Source organism: Limulus polyphemus, unplaced genomic scaffold (genome assembly GCF_000517525.1).
Source record: "Limulus polyphemus unplaced genomic scaffold, Limulus_polyphemus-2.1.2 Scaffold359, whole genome shotgun sequence".
NCBI classification, from domain to species: Eukaryota; Metazoa; Arthropoda; class Merostomata; order Xiphosura; family Limulidae; genus Limulus; species Limulus polyphemus.
In genome coordinates this window covers 49,172-68,551 of record NW_013665969.1, presented here as the reverse complement: position 1 = coordinate 68,551, position 19,380 = coordinate 49,172, and the positions used below count along the sequence as shown (strand labels likewise).

Below are 19,380 nucleotides of genomic sequence, written 5' to 3'. Positions count from 1 at the left end.
ATAACACCCCCACGACTGAAAGGGCGAGCATGTTTGGTGTGACAGGGATTCGAACCCGCGACCCTCAGATTGCGAGTCGAATGCCTTAACCACCTGGCCATGCCGGGCCGTTTCGTTAGGTCTGACGTGCATGTATTACAGTAGGACTTTATGTCATGTAAATGAAAATAAAATTAGAATATATTTCTGCTACATCTATTACGAAGAAAAAATATACCGTATGTGATGGGAGGTTCTCCTGTTACTGAAAAACGTAATAGTGATAAACAGTAGAATTAAAATGGAAGTAGTGAGTTTTTAACGTATTTTAATGTTTAAGGCATCAATAGAATAGCTATGACATACATGAATATTTTGATACTGTTGTTGTATGAGTGATAACTCACAACAACAATGTTCAGAGTCACTTGAACTGAGCTTATGTAAACTACGTGGATATTATAACCTGTCATACGAACAATGTAAAGAGAAACTCGATTGTTATAAATGAATTATGATTTATCATATGAATGAAATTGATGGTAACATGCGATTATTATGATTGTAACTTTATTCATGAGTAGTTCTTAAGCAAACCATAATGCTTTAGTTACTTTATAATAGTAAACAGACATCAGTAGTGTATTTGTTCTGAGATAAGGACAAGTCATAGCTCTCTCCTCCGACAATACTAAAAGTATAAAAGTGCCTCTATCAGCTTTGTTATTTTGTTTTCTTTGGAATGGAACAAGAGGACTACATTTAAAGTAAAAACACAAACCTAATAAAATACAATTTTTATATCAGTGTTGGCGAAGAAACCCTAAGTAATAATAGTATCAAAGAAAGAGATAGCACTGATGAATAAGATAGCTCTCCGGATAATATATGCAATGAAAAAATAGTTTCTGAAGATTTGTTTGTTTGTTTGAAGTTAAGCACAATGGACTATCTGTGCTCTGCCCACCACGGGTATCAAAACCCGGTTTCTAGCGTTCTAGCGCAGACATATCGCTGTGCTACTGGGGGCATTTCTAAAGATCAGTGGAATTACGCAAACGATATTTTTTGATTTGGCATGATTTACATGTACTATATGGTGAGATCTCAAAACAGCAGGCAGTTAATAGATTGACAATCTGCTACTCAAGGGCTTGAAAGAAGCTTAAAAATCGGTATAATTAGAGAAAAGATAATAATATCTAAAGCGATTAATAACAGGAATTTAAACCAAAAATAATAATAGAATAAGAATCAGATATGAATATTAAAAATGGGAACTGTTGAAGTGATTGTTTAGAAAATAAAACACTTGTTGAATCGACAGGTTGGATAAAGAATTCGAATAATGATGAGTCTTCATTTAGTAAAATATGAAATAAAATAATAATTCATACATTATAAGAGGCCTATAAAAATACCAAAAATGCATAAAACTATGGAACTGGTAATGTATAAAGTACATTAAACAATTTGATTAAATGTGTATATATGTATTGAAGCTGAAGTTTAAGCTAAAACGTAGATCTCAGTCCCTTGATACTTGAGATGGGATGAAAAAGTGTTATAAATCATACAGTTTTATCGGTTTTGATTTCCACTGTACATTTCAGGCTGTCCAAAATACCTCTGCTCAGGAAGATGTTGTTTTCTTAGTGCAAAATTACACAGTGGGCTATCTGCACTCTGTCCACCGCGGAAAATCGAGCCCCGGATTTTAGCATTGTAAGTCCGTAAATTTACCGTTGACTTCCCGGAAGACCTACTGCTTAGGAACTGACGTGACAAAAAATGGATGAATCCGATGACCATATCAAAGGATGATATCTGGATGTATCGGTATGGCCTTAATGTAAAATAGTCTGATAATTATAGCGTTGTTTTTTCGAACTTACTGGGTATTGCAATTTAATGAGTCAGAGAGGATCATTCTATTAATTGTATCATCAACGTGCAAGAAAAAAACAAACAAACATAATTATGGTTGGTCAACACTAGTTTGAAACCATTTGTGCAATACTGAAAATGCCTGAATTTGTCCTACCCCACGAGGTATCTAAAATGACTATTCTCACTGGCATGGTGATATTGAGGTCAAGGGGTTAGTCACACTACTAGTCGGCCGGCTCACATGCCAATGAAAATCAATATATTCGCCGATCAATAATACTAACGTATAATTTATAACTACCGAAACATAAATAAAATCAGTAGCAACAAGAAAATATGACGAATGTTAAACTGATTTGAAACTACCATTACTAGTTTAGACACAAAAAATCCTTTAGTTACAAATTTCAAATTTCTATATTTCTTTATTTTTTTCAATGACTATGAACATTTTAGTTTTTCGTATTTGGTTATGGTTCCTCACCAGGAATGTCATTTTCAAAGATTAAAATCAACATGAATGTTTGTATATATGTTCATAGTGAAGATTGTTTCAAATTAAGTTACATCTTTTTTGACCCATACTATTAAAACAACTTGTGGTGAAATACCAAATAGAACTCAACAGGCTATAATTTCTTCCTTGACTCTCATAAGTTTATTTTCTATTTGAATTAGTTACTTCAACATTTACAAGATCCATGAGACTAGAATCTTGGAATGAAATTCTATGAACAGACTTCATAGATCAAAAGCATCATGATTTATATTTATCGAATGAAAATAGATGGATGAGTGTTTAAAACCAAGTTTGATCACGATGACCAGATAATAATTATTATGAGCTACTTTCATTAAATGTTTCTTTATGGTCATAATCAAATGTATATATAATACAAATCTTTGAATGATAACTATAGTAAATATTAGTACAGAGGAGTAAAATATAACAGTAATTTTAAAAAGATGATGCATGATAATGACATCAAAGGAACCTAACTGCAATAGACATCGAAAACAAAACTATATATCGTTTAATGAAATTTGGAATAATTAGTTTCTTGATTTGTTCTGAATTTTGCTCGAAGCTACTCGAGGGCCATCTGCGCTAGCCGTCCTTAATTTTGAAGCAATAGACTAAAGGGAAGGCAGCTAGTCAACACCACCCACCGCCAGTTCTTTGGCTACTATTTTGACAAAGAATAGTAAGATTGATCGTAATATTATAACACTCTCACTGCTGAAAGGGTAAGCATATTCGGGAATGCAATTTGAACCCGTGACCTTCAGATTGCGAATCAAGTGCCCTATTCACTGGAATAATAAGAAGCAGGAAATAAGAACTTTAGATATCCATATGGAACTTCGGAGACCTGAAAACAAATTTTAAAGACTCAGTGAAACTACAGACCTGCTTTAGATGAAGGATATATTTCAAAAGCAGTATTTGACGTTATAGTTTTCGAAAGACCTAGTTACTGATTTGTAGTACCAGTTAAGTTCGTAGTGATATCCAGAGGAAATAAGTTCCTTCTGTATTTTGTTTCAGTTGCACTAGGGAATGGAATTTTTAAAAGATCACTCTTGTTAATTACTAGATGATTTCTTTTGAACAAAGGATATCATGGTATTAAAAGATAACTATTTACACCATTTGTGCAATTATGTAATTTCTTTTAGTAACATTTAGCCAAACGACTAGAGTTTAAAACATGCTTAAATTTCCTAAGATCAAAATCTCTGAAATGTACATTTTGATGAAAATTGTTTGAAATAATAAACTATTAAATGAAACATTAACAATTCACAAGTTTATCAACACATATTATTGAAATATTTTCTATGAAAAAAAAAATAGTGAGCCTTATAGTGATTAAGCCAAACTTTTTTTACTGAAGAAAGAAACTTCCAGACTATATACTGTGCAAAATCTGAAGCTTATGCATGAAAGTGGTACCTATATTTTCTGGTAGTCAAATAAAAGAGACAAAGATATGTTTCGAGAAAATACCATAAAAACACTATGAAAAAGTAACGTATAAATGTTATTTTTATAAGCTGGTGAACCCACTAATTGTTTTTTCTTTGTTTTATTTTAGTATTATTCTAAGCACATAAACATAAATAACTGTGCATATTTCCGTAATTCAATGAAATTAGAGTTTTTGAAAAACTGATCACTTATCTTGTGTATCTGGTAACTTATGAATAAAAAATGGATTCCTCTAATTCAATGAAATTAGAGTTTTAAAAAAAACTGAACACTTTTCTGTACCTGATAACTTATGAATAAGTAAATTGATTTTTACAATTCAGTAAAAGTAGTTTTTGAAAAACTAGTCACTTGTCTTCTGTACAATTCGTGACCAGTTTCTAATTACTAAATAGCAAACATTTTCACCACGTGATTTGCCATATTCAGATTGGCCCAGTTCGAGTTACTATATTTTTTATTATAACATGACTGATAATTCAATTGTGTATATAGTTTGCAATAAACATATAAATCTAATTAATTGGCGTAGCCTATGCAAAACGATAACTTTCTCAAAAATTATCGATTTTTATATTAACAATACTATTTGTTCATCAGTGTAGAACATTGTGTTATAAACAAATGAAATAACAGTTTTAATGAACCTCAACTATTAGAGTTACCCCCCCCCTCCGGTGGGTCAGCGATAAACTGGGTTTTGATAGCAAGTTGTGTGCACAGAAAATATAGCCCATTGAGTAGCTTTGTTGTTTAGCTTTGCGCTTAACAACAACAGCAAAGAAACTATAGGAGTGTTTATGATTTGATTTTATTTCGTGGCGTATTCATTATATAATGTAAAATAATAAAAACCCTATAACCCGAGTGCTTTCGAAAGGTGGACCTTTTTTCTTCTTCAGGGGTAAATTGAACATAATTTGAGGAATCATGACCATCAAGAAAGTGGCGTCTTGTAAAAGTCGAGAATATAGCAACACAAAGGTCAGTAGCAAAAATTATGTTTCCTGGCAATATTACACAACATAGTCAAGAAAGAGTTTCATTTGGAAAATCTATACATGACAAGTGTGTACAACTTGGTAACACCAAGTATGAGTTCAACCGTTGCATACCTCAAGCAGCCGGATAATTAAACGGGTATTCATACTGTTTCATATGAAAACATACCAGTGAAGTCATCGGATGTAGAGCCTATGAATTTATGTGTGCTTGGACAATTAAAACGAGTGTTAGCAAATTGTCGTTGTCATACACTTAATGGATTATGGAAATATGTAGGTGGGTTTGGTGTGCATTGAGCATGACAGATTAAATCGCAGAGCCTTTTGCAATGAGACAACCACTCCGTATGGCTAATTTCAAGAAGAACGGTCGTCAGGTAGAGCATAACTGGACATGGCTAGGCTCCAAAATAATTTTAATATTGCGTATTAAACCTCTGTATATTTTCTTGAACACTACAAACCGTGTTTAGCTTTGTGTACTTGTTCACAGCTTCCATCTGGCATAGTTACACGTCTTGTTGTAGTTTATATATCAACAGAAATGGCTCTTTATATAAATCTAGTGAAACCTTATAACAATAATTACCGAGAAGAAACGCAGTTTCTTTTTCTTATTCTTCTTTTTTTTTTTACAAAAAGATAGTTGTAATTTTATTACTGTTATCTTTATATTGTTGTGAGAAATGAATGTTTATGTTCTATTTGTTGTGACAATAGGCAAAACATATTGTGTTAAAAATACTCTCTGTAATCTCTAATCGAAAGAATTGATAAAAAAAAGGAAAACTGTCTATTCTCTAGATTTTTGTAATAGTTGATACTGATCAACAATTAAAAGTTTATTCAATAGGAAAAATAACGAATAGTGTTTGGTATAAATCTTACATTTATAGATTATACAAGCTGTACCTGTATTTATCTTATGTCTAATTAAAAATACCAACTAAGTTTCTTCAGACGAAATAACTTTTAAGTATTCCAATGCGTTGCATTTATTTGCACTATAATTTATTTTCTATGACATTCTTTGGGAAATCATATTACGTAAAAAGAACTTCGTGAAATAGAGCAACCTACATTCATTCAATGTTTTTACATCATTGAAGGTACTTTCTAAGGTAGATTACTTTTAGCATTTTAAACAAAAATCGATTGTGTTCAAGAAGACTATAACCAGAGTTACCTGATCTTCAAGATACAGAACGCCTCTTTGGTGCCTTGCAACATGCTGAATCGATATTTCCGTTAATAGAGAGGTTATTTTAACTGTATCACAGAAGCATTTTCTAGAGTTTCGTGTGATTTAGTTGAACCAAATAAAAGCAGACCCTTTGTACTTAAAGCACGCCAGCTGACTAGATTAAAGCAACTCCTGCTTGATTTTTTGTATTTGTTTTTTGAATTTCGCGCAAAGCTACACGAGGGCTTTCTACGCTAGCCGTCCCTAATTTAGCAGTGTAGGACTAGAGGGAAGGAAGCTAGTCATCACCACCCGCCGCCAACTCTTGGGCTACTCTTTTACCAACGAATAGTGAGATTGACCGTCATATTATAATGCCCCCCACAGCTGAAAGGGTGAGCATGTTTAGTGTGACGGGGATTCCAACCCGCGACCCTCAGATTGCGAGTCGAGTGCCTTAACCACCTGGCCATGCCGGGCTCCTCCTGCTTGATGTTAACAAATATAAAATACCTACACAATTACAACGTCTTACACCAACAACTTTATTTAAATATTTATCTAATGCTAATATAAATTCAAGCTTTATTTAACACCAATTGAGCTTTCATAATAACAACATATTTTACAAAACGGTAAATAATCGATATCTATGAATATAGGATGAATTGCGAGCAAAGCATAATTATAAGATTAATTGAAACCAAAAGAAAATTGGGCCACACCAGAGTTTGAATGAGTCATGATGAAACACGTGTAAATTTACAACTGATGTTTGTAGAAATATTATGGCAGGAACTTTCAGACATTATTGTCTAATATGTTTACATAACGATTGGTTCTGTTGCTAATAAAACAGTCTGTGGGATAATACTTGTAATGTTGACTTGAAACTCGGCCTCTTATTAAATCTATCAATATTTGACGTTTTATTTAATTGAGTTGTTTCATTTGGTCTTTTAATTTTGTTTTGTTATCGCTAGCATCATAACTTTTAGCACATCAATGCATCATTCGGAAATGGGTTATTGAGGGTATGATCAGATTACCTGATCTGCTATCTACGTTCATATCAATACGTTAGGTAAGAGAGCATATTTATAGTATGAGAAAATGACTGATTCAAAATATAAATGATTGTTTAAAGTGTAGTAAAAGATGCTTCATTAATTATGATCTGTTCAAAAATCAACTCTTACCGACTGAAACAAGTATGTATTTACAGCCATCTTTCTGCATTCCGACAGAATTTTCTCCTTTACAGGTAAACGTTCCGAAGTCACTTTCATCTACTGGTGAGAAACGTGCCACACTTTTTAATCCAAATCGAGTGTGTGTGAGAATTTCTCTATCATGTCTGGAATTATTAAATCTCCAAAAAAATGTAACGTCGTCAGGATCAGCGTCCACGAGACATTCAATTCTTACAAGTTCTCCAATCATAGCAGTATAAAACTTCGCACGCCTATGTGTACATACAGGTTTATCTAAAAACGTTATAAAAGAAACAGATCGTAAGTACCTAAGAAACCACAGGTACTAACTCTCTCTTGTTGTATGTTAACGTATCAAGTGAAGTTATAATAGTTATTCACATTAGTTTTTGAATTACACAAATATAATTAAAAACAGTCAAGTTGAATATTCACATTCTTTTAGAGATTTTTATTTTTTTGTTCTTCATTTATTATAAGACGTTGCTGTGGTATCTAAATTTAAGGTCTGTGACACGGTAAACATGTACAATCACAATAAGATGGTATGCTGGGAAATATTCAGATCACAAGATGGTGTTATTAAAAACATTTAAACATTGGACAACTTTATTCTGGGTGTTTTGATTTTTGAAATTATTTTACTCGCGTCCATCATAGTAAAGTTTTATTATTCAGATCTTCACGAACGGTTGATTAATGCTTTATGTTTTGAACACATGGAAGTAATAAAAAATATGAATAATTCAGCTCACATTTAATCTTCAGTTCAATATCGTCACTATTTCCTTGGCCTTCTGAATTTCTAGCCGAACAGCTATAAAAGCCTCTTTGTTTTCGACCAACTTTTTTCAGTGTAAGAGAATGATTACTAATGATTATTCCATCTTTAGAGTTGCTCTTCAGCTTGTTTCCTTGGAAGTTCCACGTTATCTCACTGATTACAGGATTTGCTTTCACGATGCAATCAAGATATGCATCGTCATCCTCGTGCACAGCTTGAAACGTACGACCGCCTTGAAGAAACACAGAAACTTGTGGTTTATCTGGAAATAAAAAATAAATACGGTTGCAGGACGGTTCATGTTATCTATCTTTCTTTTCACTCACTAAGTGTCTCAATAACAATATATATATATATATATATATATATGTACAATAACTTTAAAAATGTTTACGATAACTTTTTATGATTTTGTCAGATCGAAAATAGAAAAGGAAACTGGACGTTATAAAGACAAGTTCTTTATAGTGATAAAAATTAAACAAGGTATGAAACAATAAAAACAGCATGCACCTTCACATTCAAAAACTACAGGATACTTTAATTTGAAATATTGATATTTTCGAAAATAGTGATTTACTCACAATACACTTTTAACGTGATAACATCTTCTAGGCCGCTATTGTCTATTATTGGATTAATAACTCGACAGGTTAAATTCTTTCCGTGGTCAGAGCCAGTAAAGTTTATCTCTAGTGTGCCAACACTTATATTAGACTGGTGAGTAAGAGTGGTATGGTTATTATCTAAAAGAACATAATCTTTCCACCAAGATATATGGGGCTCTGGCCTCGATCCTGTAGTCCTGCATTCAAAAATGTATTTTTGTCCAGCCTTGTAGTGAATCTCAGATGAAATAAGTCGTACGTCTAACGGCTTCACTGGGCAGAAAGAAAATCCTGCTTATTACTGTTCCAATAAAATAAGATTTCTAATCAATTATAATTCAAAATCTTAAGTTTGTAAAAGAAGATTTACTTAATGTATTAAGACTCTGAACAATATAATTTAATGCTGAAATGTTTTTTTAATATAATATGTGTCTTAGTGTTTTGTATCAACTAGCTTCTTTTATACAAGCACTAGTTAGATCTTGGCTTCTGTTCGGTCCAGTTTATTTAAAATTTTGTTATAGCCAATAATTAGTACACTTCTTTTTATAGAATAAAACTTGTTTAAAGGACTACTGAAGCCAGGGCATAATCAGATCACTTGAACAATAAGCAACCTTTTATTTACTGAAAAAAAAGATTAAATACAGTATTCGTGATAATAATATCTAACGCAATTATATTTTTATGGTCAAAGCGATTATTTATTACATTTATGCTTAAATGAACATCTATTATGCAATGACATTTTCCAAACAACATTTATTTTTCCTAGCCAGCAAAGGAATAAAATACTGAATCACATTTTATGCTGAAAAATCATTCAAATACAAGAAATCGGATGATAGTCAAAATGTAAGTGCAAATCATATTATAAGCATATTTCTCTTTATTCCTTGATATCTGATAGAAACGTTAACTCCATATACTTAGTTTGAAAAACAACTAATAAATAAAGTTTTATTTTCACATGTTCTCCTTTTTATTGTTTATTAGTTTTGTTTAGGAAATCTTATTTAATCTTATCTTTAATACGATATATAACTTACATTTTCGGTTAGTCTCACAGGAGATTATAATTTTAACTATGTTTTTCAGGCATTTGGCTATTTGTTCAAAGTTAATAAAAAGTAGGAAATATTATCCCACGCTAATAACCTGCTAGATCGTTCAGGCTGAAAATAAATATTCATCTTGCAGACCTGTTTGAGAGGACTGTTCTTTTCCGGTAATTGAGAAAATGAAGCAATTATTTAAATTCGTGCCACATTAAACAAAATAACACCAAACAATATTAGGCTTAAATGGAAAGATATTTACCAAGAGTTTACCGATTAAGTTACTTAAAGTATAAAAAAACAAATATATTGTTTATTGTTAAACGCATAGTTACACAACGGTCTATCTATAAAGTTATCTGTGCTTGTTAATCGTTCCAGATTCTAGCGTTATAAGCTTTGTAGCTTTTCGTTCAGCTACGAGAGACAACGCTCAAGTATACAGCATTATATAGACAGAATACGCACTCAGACGTGTTTTAATGTAAGCTACGGTAACTGAAATTACATAGATTGCAAATGATCGTTTATTGCAGGTTTATTAGGTGCTCAATTCAAAAAGAAACTCGCCTTACAAATTCAATGTCTCTTTTTCAAAGTTGTCAACTATATCAAATCGTCGGAACAAATTATGTAACTTGAAGCTTATACAAGTTATTAATTACAATAACCCAATGATATATTGTAATAAAACATACACTGTATGAAATATATGAAAAAACAACAGAGATTGTTGGGAAAATACAATTGCTTAACTCTCTAGATAACGTTTTTTTTTCACTATATCTATAACATCTTTTTATTAAAAGATAAAATCCAAAATACATTTATTGTGAATTAATGAGGAACAACGTAGTCTTTCCCTTCGCTAAATTTTCGTTAATAATCATCATCAAAGTAAAGAGCATTCCATGAAAAATTATTATAACTGGGATTTTTAAAAGTTTTAGTTTTTTGAAACCATTTCTGTAAATATATTTCCAATCTTTTGAGTGATATTTTTAAGAGTTTTGAATTTTCTATTTTAATGTGCTGACCAAATACACAAAAGTAATGACTAGAGAGTTTTTACTATTTAGATTTTTCTCTACAGTGGTTAATAAATTCATTATAAGAACGCTAAATTTTAAAATCGTCATTTTATGTTTATTTTTACAGCACACTTAAAATCATATCTTGTTATAATTATACAAGTTTGTTTCTTTGTTTCGCCTAATGCTTTTTTGGTGCTCTTATTGAATAGTGGAATTTAGCTGTCTCTCTTATAATTCATTCAATGCTTCAAAAATGGAAAGAGCGATAGTGTGGTAATGGGACGCGAACCACGGACACTGTAACTCACATACGGGCACGCTAACTAATAGGATCAAATTATAGCTGAGAGCATGTAAATTATGTACATTTATGCATGACTCTTAGTAATTATACAACAAGTTTACAAACAATTTGGTCTCCACATCAATATCATCACCACTTTGAACCGTTTCAATACCTATTAAGCTCCTAAATCTTGAAAAATTTACCTGGAAAACAAATTAAGAATTAAGTATTAGGATAAAATACTAATATATATATTTTATTATAAATAAGTAGAATTATTCCTTATAAGGCTATATGTGATGTGACCACCAGAGGTATCGAACTGAACATCTTAGCGTTATAAAGCTTCAAGCCTATACGTGAGCTCGCAAGTGACATTTTAATTCATAGAAAGGCGTTTTACGTAAATTAGTTGTTATTTTTATTTTTAGCGCAAAGCTAAACAAAATATTATTTGCGCTTTGTCCACCGCGAGAAATCAAGCCCCGGATTTTAGCCTTGTAAGTTCGTAAACTTACCATTGACTCATTGGGGGACTGATAAATTTGTTCTGAAATATGAAAAATATTATCAGTTTTATTGTAACGTATTATAACGATTCTTAATCTTAGTCTTTAATTTTGGTCAGTTTTATTATTTTTCATTTCTAGGTAATCCCATTTAAAGTAGGAGGGATATTGAATTATGTAATACATTTTAATGATGTTAATTTGAAAAATCGAAACACCCACACATATATATTTGCATCATAGCGTTGTATAAGATAGTGCTTACACGATTATGTTGTTAAATGCGTCATTTGAAACATCCAGTACAACTCGAAACCAAAACCAATTATCAACTATTTTTCTTGTTGAGAGTTCATTTAACATCCTCACGTATCGCTACAAGAACTATTAAGTTAATAAATCTTACCGTTGTACAATAATCATTAAAAATCAAAACGAAAAAGGCAATAACGTATACGAATCTAAACTTTCCTATTATTGTTTGATGGCATGAAATATTGCTACATACAATGATTCTTTAATTTCACCTAGTTTCTCATACAGGTTATAACCCTCAGATACAGCTGATAATTCATCTTGTTTTATTCGAACAACTTCCACGTCCCGCACTGACCCTAAAAATACTTTTTTTTTATCGTAGATCGTGAGCTACACCGCAATTCTCTGCCACTAGAAATAGTAGTTTTCTTCCACTAGAATCCCTTCCTTCATCTTGATCTTGAACGATACCGCAGTTTTCTTCCCCTAGAAATACTTCTTATATTGTTGATCGTGAACGATATCGTATTTTCTTCCCCTAGAATCACTTCATTGTTGATCGTCAACGACACCACAGTTTTCTTCCACTAGAAATACTTCCTTCATTGTTGATCATGAACGACACCGCAGTTTTCTTTCCCTAGAATTACTTCTTTCATTGTTGATCGTGAACGATACACTTCATTGTTGATCGTGAACGATACCGTAGTTTTCTTACCATAGAATCACTTCATTGCTGATCGTGAACGATACCGTAGTTTTCTTCCCCTAGAATCACTTCACTGTTGATCGTGAACGGCACCACAGTTTTCTTCCACTAGAATCACTTCATTGTTGATCGTGAACGACACTGCAGTTATATTAATATCAAACTTCTGACGGCGAGATCACTCTTAAAGTACACTTCTAAACGTAAGTTCTTCTAAACGCATCGGGCCCCCACTATAAGTGTACTTCGGCTTCCAAGACCACTTTTGGCAGACCAAAGGCATAAATGTCAATACCAGCTGCACTTAAGGACTCGACAGACATGTGGTCGAATGAGTTTGTAACGATTCCTTATTTTTGGCCATTCATTTCTTGATGTTGTTGTTCGCTTATGACCCTTGACTTATGAGCTTTCGTCAACTTCAAGACATTATTTATGTCCAGTTTTATTGCCTTCTGGGTTGTAAGCTTTTATTTCATAACCATAGTCTTCATTATGTGGATGCGGTTGATGCTCCGCGTTAACATGGAGTTTAGAGCCGTCACTGTCCCATATTTTCTGCTTTTAGATCCGTCACTGTCCCATATTCCATGCGTTTAGAGCCGTCACTGTCCCGTATTCTTTGCTATTAGCCCGTCACTGTCCCTATTCTCTGCTTTTAGAGCCGTCACTGTTCCGTATTCTCCGCTTTTAGAGCCGTCACTGTCCCGTATTCCATGCTTTTAGAGTCGTCACTGTCCCGTATTCCATGCTTAGAGCCGTCACTGTCCTGTATACTCTGCTTTTAGAGCCGTTACTCTCCCATATTCATGATTTTAGAGCCGTCACTGTTCCATATTCATGCTTTTAGAGCCGTCACTGTCCCGTATACTCTACTATTAGAGCCGTCACTGTCCCTATTCTCTGCTTTAGAGCCGTCACTGTCCCATATTCATGCTTTTAGAGCCGTCCCTGTCCCTATTCTCTGCTATTAGAGCCGTCACTGTCCCTATTCTCTGCTTTAGAGCCGTCACTGTCCCATATTCCATGCTTTCAAGTTATTCTGCTACCTTAAAGAAAATTGAATGCTTTCTTCTAAGAAATGTAGTTTATGTTAGCTCTATGTCGTTTAGCAAAGTCGCTATAAAAATATTTTTTTTGATGAAAGAGCATTATCCTCCGGGTACATGCCTACCCCTGGCGTCATTGGAAGCCGGACGGCCAGAAGTTCGTCTCAACTAACTATATTTACAGCGATACACCGTTGTATCACCAATTCCCCTCTTATAAACTGCATCTTACTCTTTCTAAAAACCTTATGTTAATGTAATTTTCGAATCGCCGTTGTTTTGTTTCTTCCTATTTAAGTCAATGCATAATGAAAACATTGGGAAAAAAGCTCTTTGCGTAACAAGAAAACAATAAATTCGGAAGAGCCACTATTTAGAAGCTATATTAGAGACATTAAACGAAAACAAGCGCCACAGAAAATGTTTCTTTCTGTGCCGAATGAATCATCACACTCCTGTGATGAGTTACGTTAACAGTAATATTACAGATTGCTATATGTAATGTCTCGCTTTGAATGCTATTATTGTCGTTTTTTATCATCATGAAACACATCAAACTGTTTCTGAAGCAGTAGCCGTCTGTTAGAGGAGACATTTCGTATAAAGTAGTAAAAATAGTTTTTTTTTCAAACTTATGGACATTGTTTTTAATCATCGAATAAAATACAAAGTTAGAGGGGAATACCACGTTTTACTGAAGTATGTGATCTTCCTCTGAGACCTAACAACAGAAATGCTTTAAAAATTATTTCACAGGAGAATCAAGATTTGAAATACGTCCAAGACTTATCGAAATGAATCTTCTATTAGACATTTGAAAATAATATAGAATTCTCAATAAACAATATATAACACGCATTAAGATAACAAATAGAAATATAGTTAAATATGTTCACTGGTATTTTTAACGATGGACACCGGATTATATGTCAAGTATAATAACACCAATACATAACTTGAAACTTCTTAAAAACTCATACGGTAATATGCGACACAATATGGGGAAATGAAAGGTTGTTTAGACTTCATAAAAACGCCTGAAATAGTAAATTTATAATCACAAATATGTTAGATTCAAATATCTTCCTATTATTAGTTTGTAAAAGTTTTTATTGTTTTAATAGTAAATATATTAATGATATAATGATGACGTATCTTCTCTAGACGTTGAAATATTAAAGATTGATTAATCAACTTAGATACTCTGTAATGGATTTTCAAATTCTGCCTAGGAATATGTAAGGAAATTTACAAAATGGACAATACTTTCGAGATATAATAAAATGGCTAAAGCATAAGTGTATGCTTACGAGTCATTAACTGCAAAATTCACAAACATAACTTTCAAAACTATTTTGTTTCATGAGACCCTCAATAAAAAAGTAAGTATAAAACCCACAGTTGAGGTCAAGGAAGACGGCGGCAATAATTGAGGACGTGAGATTCGAGTTCCACACTTGACACAGCAGTTCAGCGTTGAGATCAGTCCTAGCAAGACGTTGTATCACAAGTTCATTCATAACCTCTTCAATATCTTCCTTTTCGTGTTCTTTGTCAAGCAGCTGTATCCCTCTCCACCAAGTCACAGACGGAGGGGGCCTTCCTTTAATTATTAAGAAAGACGGTTTTTTTTTTAAGAACAAGTATGGAATTAACAATTTATTAATGATAAACTCTACTTCAAACTACGTAGTAGTACTAAAATTGTCAATTATTTAAGTAGTTTGTGTAAAAAAAGATTTCGGTGAATAATAATTTTTGACTCGTAGGATAATTTGAAAATACCTATAAGCTTTGTTTGTAATATCTAATTAAATATATCTTTAAAAAAGCACCAGTTTTAACATGATGACAATAATACAATTTAAAAATAATTTTTAAAAGCAAAGAAAAACATATGCTTGCCTAATTATCCGTTTTTTACGTATTTTGATGTGAGAACAAAAAATTAACCTCGAAATACCTTTTCTCTGATAGTGTTAGTGATTAATGCATTACAGAAATTGTTCCTTATACTCACCGTATGATCTTTACTCTTCAAGATCTTGAGTTGGTACTTAAGCTTATAAGTAATTTAACTAGGGTTAAAATCAACTCATTTACCTAGATAAAGAAGTCAAATTGATACTAAAATACCAGAACTAAACTTCAGTTAATCATCAGTTAATTTGAAAATTGTTGTTTTCTCAGCACAAAGCTACACAGCGGACATGTTCTGTGGCATGGTGGTTCCATTAGTGAATCAGCTGTACACCTTGGTCATTACATCGGCTTTAATTATTAAGAAAATTCCATTCACAAAAGCGTGAATGAATTTTACCAGAGATGTAATTCGTTACTATCTAAATTTTCACATTGTTCATATGATGTGCGACACATTCTGTTTAAAACATATTGTATGTGTTCATATGGATCGAATCTTTGGGATTTTGATCATAAGACAATCGAAAGTTTTTATTGTGCATGGCGGAAATGCATTCGTCGCATTCTCATGGTGTCATATGACACTCACTGTGATTTGTTATCTAGAATTGTGGATGATCATCCCGTAGAATTTCAAATGCACAAATGTTTTGTGAACTTTATGAACTCCTGCCGTTCGTCTGAAAACGAGCTAGTCAGATTATGCTATAGAATGGCTGTAAATGGCAGTGGATCTCCTGCTGCGAATTTCATCAGTCAAATTTGTTGTAAATACAATCTTCACCGGGAATCTTTACCGAGATTTCTTCTATGTAAAAAGCCCCAGACTGGCCTAAGAGCCAGTGCTATTAGATACTTTATCCGCTTCAGGGAGATATCAGGAGGTGAGGACAGGGAAGATATAAATATTATTATTTCCCACCTGTGCACATATTAATTATCTATATAACTACTGATGTCTGTAACTGTATTAATTGTATCTATGAATGGTACGAATATATATATATATATGCGCTCTGTCCACTGCCGTGAATCAGATTCCGGTATTTAACATTCGTAAACTTATTGCTGATCTACAGGGTGACTGATTTCATAGTTATTAGATTCACTCTCATTTTTCACATGTTGATCACCAAATTCACTCAATGCTTACTTGTTTAAGAGATTTTATATAATATCAAGACCTGTTTAAAGATTCCCCGTCCTCACTTTAATTTATTAAAAATTCTTTAAGGTAACATTGAACCACTTTAATATATTGACCACCATCAGTTTTATCTCGCGATAATTTAAGCTTTTACTAAACAATTTGATGCTGAGATAAATAAATAATTTGATGTTAATAAATCATATAACAAACCTACTTTTGGTGCTTAATACCGTAAATAAAATTTATATATAAAAATTACAGTTCACAAACGTAATCTAATTCACACCGAAACAGTTGTTGTTTAAGCAATTTCATAATATCAATAAAGTCTCGACCACTACTCTGTCAGTCGTATCCCATCCTGCATGATGAGATCTGGTATTCAGCGAAAGACCTCATCGGCACTGTATATAGCAGATATAAGGTGTATGACATATTATAACAATAATATTTACTTGCACTTGTAAGTTCTTGCAATATATATACGTTATGACAATAAGTTGACAACCTGGACGGATAACGTTAATGCGATATATATATATACAAATAGTTAATACAAACTATATGAAAATTTCATATATGGTACAAAATTTTATTATCCGTTAAGTTACATTAACTTTTGCTAAATACTTTTATTCTCATACTTATTATTGTTGTAGTTTTCTTTTATAAATTTTATTATTGAGCTTTATCGAAGAATACCACCTTTATTTTCGGCTGATTCTGAAGATTTAACTTTACCATGAGCCATGAGAATGAATAGGAATCGCACAGGAATTTGCTCAAAACTCTAATAGAACATTCAGGCAAAAACTAAATTATAAAGCTCACTTATTCTCGAAACAGCATTTAAACCCTTCCTTTTCAATAGTTAATGCCACCCAAACATTGATAATAAGTAAAACAAGTGATTTCACGATTGTTAAACAAAGTCAAAATTTATCCATTTGTTCATACTATTATTATTAATATTATTATTGTTTCACAAACCTACAACAAAATCGGCTGGGTATTTTGCACCAAAACCTAGACAGGTATACTATATGAAGCGCTGCAAGTGTCCATGATCTGTTTAAAAGTGGATTATTTTTTAATTGAAAATTGATTTATGTGGTTATAAATACATAATAGATGCGATGTTGTTCTGCTTTTGTACTCGATGCATGATTGTACTAAACGTCAGTCACAAAGCCATCTGGGTCAGTAAATAATTACTTTAAAAGACACGAAGCCTAATTTAAAGCGATGTTTTAGACGTATTTGTTTTATTTAAAAAGACTGCTTTTTACGCGCATAGGGGGAGAGGAGTCGTGTCTTACTTTAGGCATATATTATATTTACCCTTTGCTGTGCATTAAGAAATCCAACATACAAGATAATTAAAAATTGAGAATTTAAAATCTACAAATATGGATCACAAAAAAGTAGACAAACAAAATTGGATATCTACTGCTGAAAGTTTGGTCCAGCTACAAATCCCTATTACGATTCCACTATAAAATTATTCCAAGTGATATCTAATGTAGTGTGTGATCGCACAGGAATTTTGCAAAAAACTGAGAAAGTAGTTTTAAACTTAATTCGACGTCCTTAATTCTGTCGTCACTTTTCGACATAAAAAAGTCCTGTGTTTTCCTAGCGTATGCATTATTTTGAAACTGCAATTCGTGAATTTTCTAGTGCATTGATTGGAAACTGCCACGTGAAAGGTTTCCGAATTTTCTGTTGCATATCGTTATTCGAGTCGCTGTTTCGTCATTACTCGAGTTTACTGCCTCTACATGGATTTCCACGACTTCAGCAAGTTTTTAACAGTAAACGATTAACATAGTAGATTTTTCTACTCAGGCGAAAGTGATGATTTTTTATACTGTTTCTTATACATATCTTAAATCGTGAGTGCGTATTCAGTATGTATTACCACTTTATATAGAACTATTTCATATAGCTATTGCTATTTTTAAATAGTTAGTGTTAGGGTAGCGGTTGTAAATATTGTCGATAATAGGCGACTTACGCTAAATGTTTTGTTGTTGTCTGTTTTGCATGCATTGTTTTTTCACCTTATTCTAGCAAACACGTGTACAAAGCAGGCTGTGAAAAACGTATATATGTGTGTCATGTAGAAGTAACAAGGTAAGCATGTTACTGCGTCTGTTTACATTGCATTAATCTTTGTTGTGTTATCTTAATAGAAACATTATTCCGTTCTGATGATATTACTTTGTTGCTGTTCATCTTTTGTTACATTACACTATGACATTGATGGAAGTCGGCCATTAAATCTGTGATGAATCAATCTTTGCCTTCAAGATGGTCCACTGAGAACAACTTTACATTTTGTTTATTGTAGCTGTTTACCAGTAGATGTGTTTATTCTTTGTTGTACATTTGTTATTTATTTTGAATAAGATCAGTGTGGTGGTTGGGTGGAAAAAAAAGCCAATGCAGCAGTAAACTATTTAAAAAAACCAGCAACGTTCAACTGAACGCATATGCAGATATGTAGCTTAAATGTTATTCTCCATAAATGGACATAAAAAATTAAAAAGCAAGATTAGTAAAAACTGTTAATTTAAAAAGGGGGAATAGGGATTGCCAAAAAAAATACAGAAAAAAGTTGAATCTAAATGCAAAGATTATAGTTTCAAGCCTACAACTAGGGACCTTAAAAAACGTAAACAAATTAGGTTGGAAATAGTGTCTAAATTATTTTCTCAAGCTACAAATATCTGTTTTAACTGCA

At 32.5% G+C, this 19,380-nt stretch overlaps 1 protein-coding gene across 1 annotated transcript in view; it reads right to left on the bottom strand.

Moving 5' to 3' along the window:
- The window catches only part of LOC111085381 (nephrin-like), an 83,250-nt gene that overhangs the window by 53,725 nt on the left and 10,145 nt on the right, over nt 1–19,380 (bottom strand). The window contains exons 4-7 of the mRNA XM_022383672.1: nt 14,961–15,164; nt 8,632–8,928; nt 8,019–8,309; nt 7,249–7,536 (exon numbers count right to left, since the gene is read on the bottom strand). Of these exons, the coding sequence (XP_022239380.1) occupies nt 7,249–7,536; nt 8,019–8,309; nt 8,632–8,928; nt 14,961–15,164 (1,080 nt within the window). The remainder of the gene's footprint in view (nt 1–7,248; nt 7,537–8,018; nt 8,310–8,631; nt 8,929–14,960; nt 15,165–19,380) is intronic.